At 43.0% G+C, this 20,335-nt stretch overlaps 1 protein-coding gene across 4 annotated transcripts in view; it reads left to right on the plus strand.

Annotated features, from left to right (window-relative positions):
- WDR72 (WD repeat domain 72) overlaps positions 1-20,335 on the plus strand; it is a 474,126-nt gene that overhangs the window by 87,012 nt on the left and 366,779 nt on the right. For all 4 annotated transcript variants that reach the window (XM_040413935.1, XM_040413933.1, XM_040413934.1 and 1 more), the window contains exons 4-5: positions 2,957-3,035; positions 4,408-4,579. In XM_040413935.1, the coding sequence (XP_040269869.1) occupies positions 2,957-3,035; positions 4,408-4,579 (251 nt within the window). The remainder of the gene's footprint in view (positions 1-2,956; positions 3,036-4,407; positions 4,580-20,335) is intronic.

Below are 20,335 nucleotides of genomic sequence, written 5' to 3' on the forward strand. Positions count from 1 at the left end.
TTGGGCAAGTTGACACATGTGCCGTGCATGGCACATGTGTTGAATCTTATCGTACAACGCTTTGTGTATAAGTAGCCAGGCTTACAGGACGTCCTCAAGCAGGCCAGGAAGGTGTGTTGCCATTTCAGGCGTTCCTACACGGCCATGGCGCACTTTTCCGATATTCAGCGGCAAAACAACATGCCAGTGAGGCGCTTGATTTGCGACAGCCCGACACGTTGGAATTCAACACTCCTAATGTTCGACCGCCTGCTCCAACAAGAAAAAGCCGTCAACGAGTATTTGTATGACCGGGGTGCTAGGACAGCCTCTGCGGAGCTGGTATTTTTTTGCCACGTTACTGGACGCTCATGCGCAATGCCTGTAGGTTCATGCGTCCTTTTGAGGAGGTGACAAACCTAGTTAGTCACACCAAAGGCACCATCAGCGACCTCATCCCATTTGTTTTCTTCCTGGAGCGTGCCCTGTGAAGAGTGCTGGATCAGGCCGTAGATGAGCGTGAAGAGGAAGAGGAAGAGTTGTGGTCACCATCACCACCAGAAACAGCCTTGTCGTCGTCGATTGCTGGACATGCGGCAACGCAGAGAGAGGAGTCTGAAGAAGAGGAGTCAGAGGAGGAAGGTGGCTTTGAGGAGGTGGAAGACCAACCACAGCAGGTGTCCCAGGGGGCTTGTTGACACCTTTCGGGGACCCTTGGTGTTGTACATGGCTGGGTGGAGGAAGAGACCTTCAATGACGTCAGTGAGGACAAGGAACGGGACATGGCTAGCTTGGTATCCAACCTTGTACAAACGGGGAGTTTGCGGCTGTGCAAATGGACTGTTTGCGGTTGTTTGCGGTGCGTTAAACGGGGAGTTTGGTCTGTCAGAGTTTGGTCTGTCACTGTGAAGCCGGCGTAACCCTTACACTACCTGATCGATACAACATCATACCTGATCATATACACACACTGGATGTTTTAAAGCACGTTATTCCAAACAATTTAGGAATGTTAGGTGATTTATGCCCTTTATGGATTAAAACCCGACTCTGCGTCAACTACGTAATTTTCCATGGGAGTTTTGCCATGGATCCCCCTCTGGCATGCCACAGTCCAGGTGTTAGTCCCCTTGAAACAACTTTTCCATAACTATTGTGGCCAGAAAGAGTCCCTGTGGGTTTTAAAATTCACCTGCCTATTGAAGTCTATGGCGGTTCGCCCGGTTCGCTCGTTCGCGAACATCTGCGGAAATTCGCGTTCGGCGTTTGCGAACAGAAAATTTTATGTTTGCGACATCTCTATTGTTCATGTGATGCAAGTGTGGCAGGTCACCTCTGTAGTCGGTCAAAGTGGATGTGGAACTGAGCAAAGCAGTGGTAGCAAAGGAGCCGAGACCCAGTCTCAAGGAATAAGCATGCTATAATGCACCAGACAGATATAATGCACTGTAAAAAAGAGTGCAATTGCTCAGCGTTTGCAGCAGAATGCTATTGGAGCGCTGTGCTAGCAATTGGCCTATGTGGAAACTTGATGTTTTGAAAAAAAACATAGCTGTCCATCTGTTCAAATAAGAATTTATTTTCTTTTGCAGGTGGCTGCTTTTTGAGGTTCTGCAACAGCTGTATGCCAGGCCCTATATGCAGCACTGCGCCCCAGCCCCCGACCCCATCAAGCTTTCCCTGATCAAAGTCCTCCATATTCTGCACAATTATTCCTTTCTATTCTTAAAAACTGGAGGGGAGGGGGGTAGGGTCATGCCCAAAGACCCCTGATCAAACCCTTTAAAGCTTCCTTCAAATTGAAAACATTTGTACGCTAAAACCTAGTATACAATTCTTCCAGCATAACCTAGCCAAAGATTAAAAAATAACAAATATCTTGAAATTCTTTTCAGGTATGATTCACATGAATCGGTCGGTATTTTCGTCCATTTGTCTATCGAAAGTGCACCAATTGCCCCGGTAGTGGTGTATGATACTCTGTGGTTTGCTTGGACTCTATCCAAACCCTTTCAAGCTCATTAACCCCAAGACAGCATAAATTATATCATAGTGACAGTGACGTATATATTGATGGATTACAAACTGCCTATTTAATAACACACTTCACTGTCAGATTTTTTTAATATAAAAAAATAGAACAGTTAAAAAAATTATTCCTTTTTGGTGACAGACGTCTCCTCTGTCTTCTGACCTCTAGAATTCAAGTTTTTGGGAAATTTTGTATCGAATTTGATTCATTTAGAATAGAGTTCCTCATCTCTGCCAGAGATACCAGATTAAAGGAATTTCCTTGTATGGTTCTCATTTCTTTTTGATTATGTTTGGTACTGAATAGCAGTTATCCTAGGTAAATACCATGCATCGGATTTTGACTTATGTGTAATTTTGTATGAAAATATATTGAAATGTTACAGTGAAATAAAAGTGATTACAAGACTTTTACAAGGTCAATAGCTAGTTTAGCCTTAAAATTTACAGTCTTAACTCCAAGCTGCAAATACACAAAGGTAACATAAAATAATCCTCATGGTGGCGCTGTTTACTCTTAGGAGTAAATAATGGTTTTTGAAAATAACAGGCACATCACGAGACACGTGCTTCCAAATGTATGGCAGAGGTTCTGCGAAATGACCCATTTTGTGCAGGATGTAGTTCTGAAGAATGATACTCCTAGTGACACATTGATGAGACATAATGGCAGTATACCTACAATTTGTTTTATTCCAGGCATGGCCTTAAAGTTTGATGCTGGGCAGCAGGGTGTAATTACCTAAACAAAAGAAAAGACACTTTCTATGCCATTTTTCTTAATGACCACAACATTTTCTTCTCTAGTAATCGGTTACAAAAACGCTATGTAAACGAAAAGTGTCCACTTAAATACAATTTTTAAACGTAAAAAAATCATGCCATAGAAATGTCCCAACCAACTAAGTAGAAAGGACAAGGAATAACCTGAGGTTATGTCTTACAGGGAAATGTGTGTGTGGAATGTCAACACTGGCCACTGCATTGAGAATGCAAAGCTGCCATATAGGCACACCGCAATCTGTGTAAGTATTACGCATCTGTCACAACATTGCTATGGAAAAGCTTATCAGTACCTGTAACCCTAGTTAATAAAACAGAAAATATAGCATTATTATCTCTGCAGAATAATATATAGATAACTATACACATGTTGTAAGAGATGAATGGACAGAAAGGCAGAAATTTGATAGATAGATAGATAGACAGACAGACATAGATACATGGACAGACGGACAGATAGAAAAAAAAAGATAGATAGATAGATGACAGACAGATGGATAGACAGGCAGATAAGCAGGCAGACAGACAGACAGACATAGATAACAGATACCTAGAAGATAGAAGACTGAGTGCCCACAGTCACACTTCTATAGCCATTAGCCTGGATATGTCCCCATCCCAGATAGATAGATAGATAGATAGATAGATAGATAGATAGATAGATATTAGTAGATAGATATATAGATATTGATACATTAGATAAATAGATAGATATTGATAAATTAGATAGATAGATATTTGGGTACTTTCACACTTGCGGCAGAGTGATCCAGCAGGCAGCTCCGTCGCCTGCCGGATCCGTCAAAACGTATGCCAACTGATGGCATTTGTAAGACTGATCAGGATCCTGATCCGTCTTACAAATGCATTGAAATGCCGGATACATCTTTCCGCTGTCATCTGGAAAACCTGATCCGGCATTTATTTTTTGTTACATTTTTTTTCGGTCTGCGCAGAAGGATGGATTTTGAATGCCGGATCCGGCACTAGTACATTCCTATGTAAAAAAAATGCTGGCATTCCGGCAAGTGTTCTGGATTTTTGGCCGGAGATAAAACCGTAGCATGCTGCGGTATTATCTCCGTCCTGAACAGTCAAAAAAACTGAACTGAAGACATCCTGATGCATCCTGAACGGATTACTCTACATTCAGAATGCATGGGGATAAACCTGATCAGTTATTTTCCGGTATTGAGCCCCTAGGACGGAACTCTGTGCCGGAAAAGAAAAACGCTAGTGTGAAAGTACCCTTAGTAGATAAATAGATAGATAGATAGATAGATGATTGGATCTGTGGTCAGCCCGGTAGCATGGTGCAGATCCTTATACCTTCCATTGGCATTCTGTAATATACATGTAGTTACATACCAGAGTGCACCGTGCTGTCCGCAGCTTTCATTACAGCTCAGCCAACAAGGGAATCTACATTTCTAATCATTACTAGGCACCATTCCAGTCAATACATCGCGCACAATAGATAGACGGAGGCTGTTCTGTCCTTTCCTTTAGCATTATTTAAGCAAAGTCTTTCGATCCCATTGAATAACTGTTACGTTAAAATAATCAGTATTGCATTCAGTAATATTCTTCTCTTCTGTTGTTGCTGTTTGGCAGTATTACCATTGCTCATTCCGAATGACAGGGGAAGGCTGGCTGCTCTGCTGTGGTCACTATCAAAACATCCTCATTGTTGATGCCAAGACCTTGCAAGTCCTTCATACCTTCAAGTCCCAGTGTTCAGACTGGATTTGCTGCATGTGCATTGTGCACTCTACCAGAATTCAAGGTACTGCAGAGACACAGGGATATATCTAGAAGAATAATAAGCATCTGACCCAAGTTCCAGGGTAGACATACCATGTCTGTATGAGGCTGTAGTTTCAAGGCCTAATCAGGTGTATCTCTATCCATGTAATGAATGTGATATTTTCAAAGCTTTGTGGGAACCTTTACACTCGATATGTGTAATATTACACTGCAGCTCGGCTCTCATTCATGTAAATATACATTCAAGTGAATGGATGTTAAAGGGGTTGTCTCACTTCAACAATGGCATTTATCACCTAGGCATTAATACAAGGCGCTTACTATTATTACCCATATTGCCTCCTCTGCTGGTTTGACTAATTTTTTCATCACATTATACACTGCTCGTTTCCATGGTTATGACCACCATCCAGCAGCAGTGGATGTTGCGGTACGCCAGACCTGCAGGGTATTGCGATTGTGAGGTCACGGTTAATGGCAAGCGAGGGTTACTCACAGTTCTGTAGGGAAACCCTGGGCAGGCATACAGCAGTGAAGGAGAGGCTGGCACAGGAGTCCTCTGGGGCACACTCTGTATTTAGGGACCAGGCCTGGTGGTGGATGAGGTGCCCTGGATGTTGCAGGTGTTTTATGTGCCTGGGGCAAGGTCCCTTTGAGGTACGTGACGCCAGTGCCAATTGGACGGTGGCACACCGTGTAGTGACAGGTGGAATAATTGAGGAATCAGTAGATACACCAAACGTCTTTTTACTTGAAGAACACGGTTCAAACTTTGTACATACAGTTCAGTTGATAAATGATTGTAATGCAGTTCCTCAGACAATACTTCACAAACAGGTAGACTCCAGATGGCGGCAGGAAATAAACAGGCAAGATACTTGGAGGGACACAATGATGATTGCTTTACAGTGCAACCCTACTCTATCCCCTTCAGCTATTCTAGCTGGCTGGATGCCAAGGCCCGGATGCCTAAATGCTGGCTTTTATCCTTGGTATATCGGTTCTTTCTCCAATAACGGCACTTGCTGTATTCTATATAACCTCTGTCCATCATGGTACTTATCTGACCTGGTATTGTCCTGACTTGACTGGAGGGTAACTGCTGGTTTTCTCCCAGGAGGTGCTATCCTGCTACTGGGGCGTCTTCAGAGCTAACTAAGGCTCTCTTGATCCACAGGTAGGCTAGGATCCCTCTGCTAGCCCCCTGGTAACAACTAACAGCCTGGGCTGTCTAGCTGCATGTCAGGAGAAGGCCCACAGCTTATCACTAGCTGGTGCCTTACCACTTGTCTCTGCAGACTCCTGACTCTGAACCACCAACTCCTGTCTGGGCCTGAATACTTATACCAGAGCTACTCTAGCTCCCTCTAGTGTCTAGGATGACTAACTACAGAGACTAGGCCTGATACTTCATAATACAGGGAAAAACATTACATATAAAAAACAATACTTTACAATTTACATAAAATGCACAATAAGAGATAACATCCCTGTCCCTAGTGAGGAGAAGTAACGCACACCCCAATTGACCCTCGTGTAGTGCCCACGCTTAGCTAGTGGGGACACTACAATGTGCTTGCACACTACAGGAAAAAGCGCCAGCTTCTCTGGTGGCCGGGACCGCAGGAGTGCACATAGGCACGCATGTGCAGAAGCTTCCATTTCGGCCACCTCGTATCCGCACCATATGCAATATGGACAATCACAATACATTGGTAAGTGCCTTGTATTAACTTTCTCTACGTGATAAATGCCAATTTACTGAAGTGACGCAACCCCTTTAAGCTGCAGTACAGCAGCATGGCCATTACACAGTGGACAGAACTTGCTTCCGGCTCCATCCACTGCTTTGTTTCTGGAGTCATGAAGAAAGGGCAGTAGTTTGTTACATTGTGTATTATCCCCAAGATAATATATAGCAGGGCTATGGTGCTCTCAACCAGGGCCAGTCTTAGTATAAATGGGACCCTGTGCAGAATTTTCTTTAGGCACATTCCTGCGCATCCCCACGCCATCGTAAGAAAAAAAATCACTATATAGACTACACTTGACTCCTGCTCATACGGTACATACTATACTTACCCTATATACAAACTGTGTAGTCTGCACTTATTCTACACACACTATAGAGAGTACACTTACCCTACACACATACATAGATTTATATAAACACTATATAGACTACACTTACCCAATACGCATACTATATAGACTACACTTATTCTATACACACACTGAATAGACTACACTTATTGTATATAAACACTATATAGACTACACTTACCCTATATACACACTGAATAGACTACACTTATTGTATATAAACACTATATAGACTACACTTACCTTATACACACACTGTATAGACTACACTTACCCTATGCACACACTATAGACACTACACTTACCCTATGTACACACTATAGACACTACACTTATCCTATACACACACTATAGAGACTACACTTACCCTATGCACACACTATAGAGACTACACTTACCCTATACACACACTATAGACACTATACTTACCCTATGCACACACTATAGACACTACACTTACCCTATGCACACACTATAGACACTACACTTACCCTATACACACACACTATAGAGACTACACTTACCCTATGCACACACTATAGACACTACACTTACCCTATACACACACTATAGACACTACACTTACCCTATACACACACTATATAGACTACACTTACCCTATACACACACTATAGAGACTACACTTACCCTATGCACACACTATAGACACTACACTTACCCTATACACACACTATAGACACTACACTTACCCTATACACACACTGTATAGACTACACTTACCCTATGCACACACTATAGAGACTACACCTACCCTATACACACTATAGAGACTACACTTACCTTATACACACACTGTAGAGACTACACTTACCATATACACACACTATAGAGACTATACTTTCCCAATACACACACTATATAGACTACACTAACCCTATAAACATACTATATAGACTACACTCATATACACACACTGAATAGACTACACTTTTTGTATATAAACACTATATAGACTACACTTACCCTAGATGCACACTGTATAGACTACACTTACCCTATACACACTATAGAGACTACACTTACACTATACACACGCAATAGAGACTACAGTTTCCCTATACACAAGCTATAGAGACTACACTTACCCTATACACACACCATATATATATATATATATATATATATATATATGTAGACTACACTTAACATATACACACACTATATAGACTACACTTACTCTATGCACACACTATATAAACTACACTTACTGTATATAAACACTATAGAGACTACACTTACTGTATATAAACACTATATAGACTACACTAATCCTATAAAAACATTGTATAGATTACACTTACTGTATATAAACACTAGAGACTACACTTACTGTACATAAGCAATATATAGACTACACTTACCTTTTACACATACTGTATAGACCACTTACACTATACACACACTATATAAACTGCACTTACTGTATATAAACACACTATATAGACTACACTTACCCTATACACATACTATATATAGTAAATTACCCTATACAAACACTGTATAGACTACACTTACTGTATCTAAACACTATATTGACTACAGTTACCCTATACACACTATATAGACTACACTTACCCTATACACACATTATATAGACCCCACTGTATATAAACACTATATAGACTAGACTTACCCTATAAACACTATATCGACTACACTTACCCTATACACACACACTGTATAGACTCCACATCCTGTATATAAACACTATATAGACTACACTTACCCTATACACACTATATAGACTACACTTACCCTATACACACACTATATAGACTACACTTACCCTATACACAAACACTATAGAGACTACACTTACTGTATATAAACACCATATAGTCTACACTTATCCTATACAAACACACTAAATAGGCTACACTTACTGTATATAAACACTATATAGACTACATTTAACCTATATACACACACACTATATAGACTACACTTACCCTATACACACTGTATAGACTACACTTATCCTATACACACTTTATATAGACTACACTTACCCTATACACACACTATATAAACTACACGTGCCCTATACACACACTATAGGGTCTACACAGGGTCTAAACATTGTATAGACTACACTTATCCTATACAAACTCTGTATAGACTACACTTATCCTATACAAACACTGTATAGACTACACTTATCCTATACATGCACTATATAACTAACTCTATGCGCTTACTATATAGACCTTCCTAAGCATATGCTCAATACACACACTATATAGCCTTTACTAACCCTACGCATACAATATATAGACTTTACTAATCCTTTACTAAGGGCTCATGCACACGACCATATGTTCAGTCCGAATCTCATCTGCCTTTTTTGCGGATCGAATGCAAACCCATTCATTTCAATAGGGCCACAAAAGATGCGGACAGCAAACCGTGTGCTGTCTGCATCTATTTGTCCGTTCCACGGCTCCACAAAAAAAGCTAGAACATGTCCTATTCTTGTCCGTTTAATGCACAAGGATAAGACATTTCTACAAGAGTTAAAAAATAAATGGGGGCATTCTCTCGGCCAGAATCCATGTTTTACGAACCGCTAAACACTAATAGCCGTTAGCCCTAGCCCTATGTATACACTACATAGACAACACTTACCCTGTTCACACACCACATAGACTTTACTAACCCTATGCACATGCTATATAGTCACACTTACCCTATTCACACACCTCACTCTATATAGATGACACCCTACACACACACATCACAGACTATATAGTCACACACACCTCACTCTAAATAGATGACACCCTATACACACACGCACACACACTTTAGATGACACCCTAATCAGAACAGTTTAGACCTCTGCCTGTGCTCTGCTTGGCTGGAGAACCTTGATCATGTGACTGTGACATCACAAAAGGTCCTACAGCTTCTGCTTGCTGTATATGCTGAGCTGTACCTAGAGGGTACAGGCTTGTAGCCCCGCCCCCTCTCCAGTCCTCTTCTCAATGCTCCATAGCTGAGGGGAGGGGCAGAGGACTTGTCTGGCTGCCTGCTTCATGTGGAGGACGCCATCCTGTGCAGGAGAGCAGAGCTATAGAAGGAGCTGAGAACTGTATATAGTGCACAGCAACATAGAAAACAGGCTGTCATGGTGAGGGAGCTGCTCATCTCTCACCTGACAGCCTCCTTTCTGCAGAAAGCACATGTGCTGTGGTGCCCCCTTCACAGCCAGGAGTGATGCGCTCTGTACAATGCCAGAGGTGGCTAAGTACTAAGGCTGGCCCTGCGCTCAACAAGCCTATCATAATTCCAAATGGTGTATCCAGCAGTTCCCTCCTGCACAGGATTCCAAGCGTTGATCCCAATAGTATGCATATGTGAAATAGTAAAATGGAATATTTCTTTGTTAAAACATAAGTAAAATGTAAACATACTATTTTAATGTGGCAGTCCACCACCTTCTCCAGGCACATAAAGATTGAGAGCTGAGGCCCCTGCAGCCGCCAAAATTATAGCGATTTTTCTAAATCTTATTTTGCTTTATTGAGACATTTTTATAGCTTGTTTTACAGAATCTATGACTAAACACATGGAGGGACATTTTTCAAAACTGGTGTACATGAAAAACTGGGTTAGTTGCCCATAGCAACCAATCAAATTCCACCTTTAATTTTTGAAAGCTTCTTTGGAAAATGAAAGGTGGAATTTGATTGGTTGCTATGGGCAACTAAGCCAGTTTTCCTTTACACTAGTTTGATAAATCTCCCCATAAGCTCTGAGTACACCTTGCTATTCAACCTAAAGGCAGTCTGTCAGCAGGAAATTCACTGTTTAACCCAGCTTAATGACTTGTAGGGCCATCTCAGCTGAATGTAATGATACCTTTCACTTATTGATCCATTGCGTCATTCTGAAAAAAATATAAATAGTTTTAATCCATATGCAGACAGTTAAGTGCACTTAGGCAGGCCCAAGCCACTCCACACCCTGCCTCTCCTTCAGGAACATGCATCTGTCAATCAATAAGGAGAGGGAGGGACTGGCAGAGAAAACAGGAAGAGCCAGAGTGCACCGAGTGGTTTGGCCCCACCCCCAGTATACTCATTTGTGTACAGATTAGGTCGGGTACACATTACTGTTTCATTCTTCTTATCCGTCAGAAAAACAAAAAAATATAAAAATAAGAAGTACTTCCTATGAGAAAAAAGGATCCTGTAAAAAAAAAAAAAAAAATGATCCTGAGCATCTGTTATGCACATTTTGCATCCGTTTTAGCCATTTCCGTCTATAATTGTTTTTAGGAGATAAAGTCTAAAGTCCTAAAAAAAATGGATCTGAGGCTAAAACAGATGCAAAATGTGCATAATGGGTGCTTAAAATTCAGGATCCTTTTTTCTTCTGTTCTTGTGATGGATCAGAAGAACGGAAAATGAAACAGTGATGTGAACACGGCCTTACTCATAGCATCATAAAAGTGATGCAAATGTTGCGCTGGCTTTTGGAAAACATGGTGAGGACAGATTAAAAAAGCCATTTATGACTATTTTTTAAGTCGCATACTAAAGTGTTTGTGACTAGTGTTGAGCGAACCTGAACTGAAAAGTTCGGGTTCATACCGAACTTTACGAGTTCAGGTACCCAGACCTGAACCCAGACTTTGCAGCAAAAGTTTGGGTTCTACTTCGGTGTTCGGGCATGTAATAAAGCTTGTTGAAAGGCTGCAGGGCAGCCAATCAACAAGCTTTTAAGTTGGGTGCACTTAGAAGCCATCACAACCATGCCTAATAATGGCATGGCTGTGATTGGCCGGTGCATCATGTGACCCAGCCTCTATACCAGCTGGATCACATGTAGCTCCGCCCACCAGCTCTGAGTATTGAAGGACAGGTAGCAGGCAGCTGAAGTGAGGGAGAGTGTTAGGAATCTCAGCTGGCTATTTATTCTGTGGGTGACCTATAGTGATTTTTTTGTAGGTGCAATACACCAGCTTTGCACCCCTGACACAGAAATATAATAATTAATCTGTCTGTTAGTTCGGTGGATGACATATACGCATTTTTTGTGTGAGGTACACCTGCACTGCATCTGTGAAAGGGAAATTAATATAGTTAATAAGGCCAGTCATTCACAAGTGGCTCGGAGGGTGGGCTCCTGCACCAACAGAGGCCAGGTAAAAAACTGTCCAGCCAGGACACAGTTCTGGAGAAGGAGGAGGAGGAGAATGATGAGGAGGAGGAACCGTGTTCACAGCAGGGTGGCACCAAAAGCAGCTCATGGATATCACTGGAGCGTGGCTGGGGGGATACAGAGTACACAGACGATACACCTCCCACAGAGGACTTGAGCGACTACATGCTGCAGTGCCTGCGAAATGACCGCCGAGTTTCCCACATTCTAACCAGTGCTAATTAGTGGGCGGCCACCCTGCTGGATCCCCGCTACAAGGACAACGTGCCGTCCTTAATTCCATCACTAGAGAATGATCGTAAGATGCGCGAGTACAAGCTCACGCTGGTAGACGCGCTGCTGATGGCATTCCCACCTGACAGCGGGGTGGAAGCACAAGACAAAGGCAGAGGAGGAGGAAGAAGTCGCCAACGCTGCTGGGGAACTGAAGGGAGGGTTAGCATTAGTAATGGCCGAACATCGTCCGGGACGATTTGTGAACGTGATCATGCGAACGTGATCAAATGTTCGCGAACCGCAAGATCGCGGCAGGCCCCATTCACATTAATGGCAGGCGAACCTGAAAAACCTTCAGGTCATATTTGCAGCCACCAAATACTTACTAGAAGTGCACAAATAGTCCCAGAACATGGACAGTGACATACTAGAGAGGGATCAATGACAAAAATTCCCACAAAAGATATGTATTTTAATCATGGGCCATTTTTATGCATCTTAAAGGGAAATTCTCAAAAATGTGCCCTGCTGGAGCCTAGAAAATGTTTATTTTAGGCCACGGGAGTACGGGCCCTAAAAATTAGGCATTCAACTGACATAAAAGAAATTGTGATTATGTGGCTCGAGGTACATACATAATGCGGTCACTGAATAACAATTTTACTGTAGCCCACTGGAGTACAGGCACCAAACATTAGGCATTCACCGGACAGAAAACATCAAGTGATTATGTGGCTGGAGATATATTAGACGGTCATTGGATATCAATTTTACTGTTGGCCAGATAGATTACAGGCCCCAAAAATTATGCATTTATCGTACAGAAAAGATCAAGTGATTATGTGGCTGGAGGTATATTAGACGGTCATTGGATATCAATTTTACTGCAGGCCAGTACAAATACATGTCAAATACATATGTTTAAAAGAACTAAAAATCTAAAATTGAATTAAAAACATGGCTAACGAAATCCCCCCTCTTGAATAAATCCCAAATGGTAATAGGTGAAATTGGATAACACGTGGTCGTCACAGGTGTTGAATTCCTCTGAGGCCCCAATAATATACCTCCAGCCACATATCAATTTTACTGCAGGCCAATGGAGTACAGGCCCCAAACATTAAGCATTCACTGGACAGAAAACATCAAGTGATTATGTGGCTGGAGGTATATAAGATGGTCATTGGATATCAATTTTACTTCAGGCCAGTGGAGTACAGACCCAAAACATTAAGCATTCACCGGACAGAAAACATCAATTGATTATGTGGCTGGAGGTATATTAGACGGTCACTGTATAAAAATTTTACTGTTGGCCAGATAGATTACAGGCCCCAAAAATTATGCATTCATCGTACAGAAAAGATCAAGTGATTATGTGGCTGGAGGTATAGTAGACGGTCAATGGATATCAATTTTACTGCAGGTCAGTGGAGTACAGACCCCAAATATTAGGCATTCACCGGACAGAAAACATCAAGTGATTATGTGGCTGGAGGTATATTAGACAGTCATTACATAACAATTTTACTGCAGGCCAATGGAGTACAGGCCCCTAAAATTATGTATTCACCGTATAGAAAAGAACAAGTTATTATGTGGCTGGAGGTATATTAGACGGTCAATGGATATCAATTTTACTGCAGGCCAGTGGAGTACAGGCCCCAAACATTAGGCATTCACCAGACAGAAAACATTAAGTGATTATTTGGCATGAGGTATATTAGACGGTCATTGGATAACAATTTTACTTCAGGCCAGTGGAGTACAGGCCCCAAACATTAGGCATTCATCGGACAGAAAACATCAAGTGATTTTGTGGCTGGAGGTATATTAGACGGTCATTAGATAACAATTTTACTGTTGGCCAGTAAAAATACATGTCAAATACATATGTTTAAAAGAACTAAAAATATTAAATTGGATTAAAAACATGGCTAACAAGTCCCCCCTCTTGAATAAACCCCAAATGATAATAGGTGAAATTCGATAACACGTGGTCGTCACAGGTGTAGAATTCCTCAGAGGCCCCAACAATTAAGCATTCACCGTACAGAAAAGATCAAGTGATTATGTGGCTGGAGGTATATTAGACGGTCATTGGATACCAATTTTACTGGTGGCCAGTGAAGTACAGGCCCCAAACATTTGGCATTCAACGGACAGAAAAGGCCTTTTATGCCGCTGTATTTACATAAGACAGGGACCATTCTTTGTTCTGGTGGTGGCAGATATGTGTGGGCTGGCATGAGGAAATTCAATTAAACGTGGTCATCACAGGTGTTGAATTCCTCAGAGATCCATGCCTCATTCATTTTTAGAAATATGAGGTAGTCCACACTGTCGTGAGATAGGCGAGTACGCTTATCGGTCACGATCCCCCCTGCTGCGCAGAACATCCTTTCGAACAGGATACTCGACGAGGGGAAAGCCAAAGGTTCCATGGCAAATTGTGCCTGCTCTGGACACCGGTCAAGCCTGCACACCCAGTAGTCCTGGGGTTCCTCGCTTCTCAGAGCATCCACATGGGCCGTTAACCCGATGTAGTCGGATACCTGTCGGTCTAGGCGTTCCCTGAGGCTGGATCCGGAGGGCGGCTGTCGATGGGTTGGCTGCAAGAATGATCTCATATCCGAAGTGACCAACACATCTTTAAACCAGCCTCTTCTTGCTTGCGCGGTAGGATTGGTAACCGCAACTGTTTCTCTATGGGTGGAAATTCCTTTGCCAGCGTCCTCAACAGCAGAATGCAGCATCTCTCGCAGCAAGGCCTGGAAATTCTACATTATGACAGCCCTCTGTGATGCTGGTAACATGTCATTTTGTGTTTGTACCGGGGGTCTAAGTGCATTGCCACCCAGTACTGGTCCTTGCCCCTTATGAAGGCCCCCATTTACACTAAATTGGAAGCGGTGGAGCGCCCTGGCTACTGCTCATCCTCCAGAAGAATGTCGTCCTCGGTCTCCTCCCCCCATCCACGGACAACACCAGGGATCCCAGAAAAGTTTAAAGCCTGCTCTTCTTGCTCCTCCTCCTCCTCCCCCCAGGCACCATCCTCCTCTGACTCCTCTTCAGACTCCTGCTGACTTGTCTCAGATGGAGTACCACCCCCTGGGAATTCATTCAGCATAGAAACTTCCTCATCTTCTAGATCCTGCTCCTTGATGGCTTGATCAATGACACGATGCAATGCACGCTCCAGAAAGAAGGCATAAGGTATGATCTCACTGATGGCATCCTGGCTGTGACTGACCAGTTTGGTGATCTCATCAAATGGCCGCAGAAGTCTGCATGTGTCGCGCATGAGTAGCCACTGACGCGGTTAAAAATAACCACGTTTCTGCTGGAGCAGTCTATCAAGCATATACAAGGTGGAGTTCCAGCACGTCGGGAAGTCACAAATCAGACGTCTGATGGGCAAGTGGTGTCACCGCTGAACGCCAGCAAGGCGAGCCATGGCTGTGTAAGATCTTCTAAAATGGCCAGAGATTTTCCTGGCCTGCTGCAAGACATCCTGGACCCGGGGTATTTGGCAACGAATCGCTGCACCACTAAGTTCAGGATGTGTGCCATGCACTGCACGTGTGTCATTTTGCCCTGTTTCAACGCACTTAGCAGATTAGCACCGTTGTTACCAACTGTCAAATTGATCGGGGTTAGCCACTGATCGGCCTGTGACCGCAGAGCTGAAAGGAGTGCAGGACCGGTCTGGCTCTTGCCTTCCAGACACAACAGCCGCAGCACAGCATGGCAACGTCTCACCTGGCACGTCGAATAGGTTCTGGGGACCTTGGGTTAGTGCAGAGGAAGAGGCGGTAGCAGTGGAAAAGGAGGAGTCAGCCGAGGATGAAACGGAGGATGGAGTAGGAGGAGGAGAAGAAGATACAGACCTGCATGCAATCTGTGGTGGTAACACCAAATCCACACGGGTGCCACGGGTTACATGCTTGATGGCCTTCAGAAGGTTCACCCAGTGGGCAGTAAAAGTTATGTACCTTCCCTGCCAGTGTTTGCTAGACCACGTGTGGTCAGATGTATCTTGGCACCGACACTGTGTGCTAGAGATATATTAACTTGCCGCTGAACCTGGTCATATAGTTAAGGGATGCCCTTATGGGAGAACAGGTATATAGCACCCCTCAATCAATATTTGGCGAAATAGGTATATGGCACCCCTCAATCAGTATTTTGTGGAAGCAGGTGTATTGCACCACTCAATCAGTATTTGGTGGAAGAAGGTATATAGCAATAGCACCCCTCAATCAGTATTTAGTGGAAGAAGGTGTATGGCACCCCTCAATCAGTATTTGCCGGAAAAAGGTGTATTGCACCCCTCAATCGGTATTTGGTGGAAGAAGGTATATAGCAATAGCACCCCTTAATCAGTATTTAGTGGAAGAAGGTGTATGGCACCCCTTAATCAGTATTTGGTGGAAACAGGTATATGGCACCCCTCAATCAGTATTTGGCGGAAACAGGTATATAGCACCCCTAAATCAGTATTTGGCAGAAGCAGGTATATGGCACCCCTCAATCAGTATTTTGTGTAAGTAACATAGAAACATAGAAACATAGAATGTGTCGGCAGATAAGAACCATTTGGCCCATCTAGTCTGCCCAATATACTGAGTACTATGGATAGCCCCTGGCCCTATCTTATATGAAGGATGGCCTTATGCCTATCCCATGCATGCTTAAAGGGTTTCTGTCACCCCGCAAAACTCATTTTTTTTTTTTGGGATAGTTAGATTCCTCAGCACTCCCGTATCCTCAGCACTCCCTCAGTGCGCCTGCGCCGATGACATCACCGAAAGAGAAGACGTCATCGGCGCAGGCGCACTGAGGGAGTGCTGAGGAGACGAGCCTCCTCATCTCAGAGCGCCTGCGCCGAATGACGCGAGGCGCGCGCTTTTTGAATTACTGACAGGGCCGGCCGGAGGAGGAGATCACGGCTGGCCCTGTCAATCAACACGGCGAGGGGGCGGATTTCTGCAGCAGCTACCAGCAAGTAGACGCCCTACTTGCTGGTAGAGCCCTCATTTACATATTATAAAAGTTCGTTTTATAAAGAATCGGCCGCATGAAAGTAAGTAAGAGCATTATATTCTCCTATATCGCACTATGAGGAATCTAACTATCCAAAAAAAAAAAAATGAGTTTTGCGGGGTGACAGAAACCCTTTAAACTCCTTCACTGTATTTGCAGCTACCACTTCTGCAGGAAGGCTATTCCATGCATCCACTACTCTCTCAGTAAAGTAATACTTCCTGATATTACTTTTAAACCTTTGCCCCTCTAATTTTAAACTATGTCCTCTTGTAGAAGTTTTTCTTCTTTTAAATATTCTCTCCTCTTTTACCTTGTTGATTCCCTTTATGTATTTAAAAGTTTCTATCATATCCCCTCTGTCTCGTCTTTCTTCCAAGCTATACATATTAAGGTCCTTTAATCTTCCCTGGTAAGTTTTATCCTGCAATCCATGTACCAGTTTAGTAGCTCTTCTCTGAACTCTCTCCAAAGTATCAATATCCTTCTGGAGATATGGTCTCCAGTACTGAGCACAATACTCCAAATGAGGTCTGACTAGTGCTCTGTAGAGCGGCATGAGCACCTCCCTCTTTCTACTGGTAATTCCTCTCCCTATACACCCAAGCATTCTGCTAGCATTTCCTGCTGCTCTATGACATTGTCTGCCTACCTTTAAGTCTTCTGAAATAATGACCCCTAAATCCCTTTCCTCAGATACTGAGGTTAGGACTGTATCACTGATTTTATATTCTGCTCTTGGGTTTTTACGCCCGGGGTGCATTATTTTGCACTTATCCACATTAAATTTTAGTTGCCAGATTTTTGACCATTCCTCTAGTTTTCCTAAATCCTTCTCCATTTGGTGTATCCCTCCAGGAACATCAACCCTGTTACAAATCTTTGTGTCATCAGCAAAAAGACACACCTTACCATCGAGGCCTTCTGCAATTTCGCTGATAAAGTTATTAAACAATATGGGTCCCAGAACAGATCCCTGAGGTACCCCACTGGTAACAAGACCTTGGTCTGAATATACTCCATTGACTACAACCCTCTGTTGCCTGTCCCTCAGCCACTGCCTAATCCATTCAACAATATGGGAGTCCAAGCCCAAAGACTGCAATTTATTGATAAGCCTTCTGTGTGGGACAGTATCGAAAGCCTTACTGAAGTCGGTGTATTGCACCCCTCAATCAGTATTTGGTGGAAAAAGGTATTTAGCAATAGCACTCCTCAATCAGTATTTAGAGGAAGAAGGTATATGGTACCCCTCAATCAGTATTTGGTGGAAAAAGGTGTATTGCACTCCTCAATCAGTATTTGGTGGAAGAAGGTATATAGCAATAGCAACCCATAATCAGTATTTAGTGGAAGAAGGTATATGGCAACCCTCAATCAGTATTTGGCGGAAACAGGTATATAGCACCCCTCAATCAGTATTTGGTGGAAACAGGCATATAGCACCCCTCAATCAGTATTTGGTGGAAACAGGTATATGGCACCCCTCAATCAGTATTTTGTGGAAACAAGTGTATTGCAGCCCTCAATCAGTATTTTGTGGAAGGAGGTATATAGCAATAGCACCCCATAATCAGTATTTAGTGGAAGAAGGTATATGGCACCCCTCAATCAGTATTTGGCGGAAACAGGTATATAGCACCGCTCAATCAGTATTTGGTGGAAACAGGTATATGGCACCCCTCAATCAGAATTTTGTGGAAGCAAGTGTATCGCAGCCCTCAATCGGAATTTGGTGGAAGAAGGTATATAGCAATAGCACTCCTCAATCAATATTTAGTGGAAGAAGGTATATAGCACCCCTCAATCAGTATTTGCGGAAACAGGTATATAGCACCCCTCAATCAGTATTTGGCGGAAACAGGATTATGGCACCCCTCAATAAGTATTTTGTGGAAATAGGTATATTGCACCCCTCAATCAGTATTTGGTGGAAGAAGGTATATAGCAATAGCACCCCTCAATCAGTATTTAGTGGAAGAAGGTATATGACACCCCTCAATCAGTATTTGGCAGAAAATGGTATATTGCACCCGTTAATCAGTATTTGGTGGAAACAGGTATATGACACCCCTCAATCAGTATTTGGCGGAAACAGGTATATAGCACCCCTCAATCAGTATTTGGCAGAAACACTCAATCAGTATTTTGAGGAAGCAGGTGTATTGCAGCCCTCAATCAGTATTTGGTGGAAAAAGGTATATAGCACCCCTCAATCAGGATTTTGTGGAAAAAGGTATATTGCAGCCCTCAACAAGTTTTTTTGGGGGGCAACAAGTATATCACACCCGTTGCAATTAGTTACTCCAATAGCGTTTGTCCCTCTATCTAGCTGCTGTATCGCAGCTGAACTGCACACAACTGCTGCACAATACAAATACACTATAATATAATTATATATAAGTATATCACACCCCTCTATACCACACCTATTGATAGCACACCTATACCAGTCCTTAAAAGGACTTTTGTGACCCTATTAGCTAGCGTTTGGTGTCCCTAACTGTCCCTGCTTCAAAATGCAACCTCTCCTTACACTGGCAAAACACATAATGTAAAATGGCTGCCAGATCGGTTTCTGTTATAGGGTTGGGGGTGTGTCCATGTGCTGAAACATCTCAATTAGCTGTCCTGTCCCACCATATGGATGTTTCATGGGTCAAAGTTTGGCGCTATGCAAAAAAATAAGGCGCGTGCGAATATCACCATATGTTCGCATGTTCGGCTAATCGCGAATAAGCAAAGTTTGCTGCAAAACAACCGCTGGGCGAACCGCAAGGCCATCTCTAGTTAGCATGGCCGAAATGTGGAAATGCTTTGTCAGCACGCCACAATAACCAGCACCACCAGCTGATAGAGAACGTCTTAGCAGGAGCCAGCATTTCAGCAACATGGTGAAACCGTATGTGTGCACACTCCTACACGTACTGACTGATGGGTCTGCCCCATTCAACTTCTGGGTCTTCAAATTGGGCACATGGCCTGAGCTTGCCTTTTACGCCTTGGAGGGGCTGGCCTGCCCTGCGGCCAGTACATTGTCCGAATGTGGGTTTAGCACAACAGTTGGTGTGACAAGCTCACGGTCATTAAAATGAACCAGGCATGGATCCCATAGGACTTGTCCGTACCTTGTGCTGAATAGACAAGCATATCGGCCACACCTGGCCATTGTTATACTCCAGCGCACTTTTTAAAAAATAAACAAATAAAGGAAAAAATAAAA

This window comes from Bufo bufo, chromosome 1 (assembly GCF_905171765.1).
Source record: "Bufo bufo chromosome 1, aBufBuf1.1, whole genome shotgun sequence".
Classification (NCBI taxonomy): Eukaryota; Metazoa; Chordata; class Amphibia; order Anura; family Bufonidae; genus Bufo; species Bufo bufo.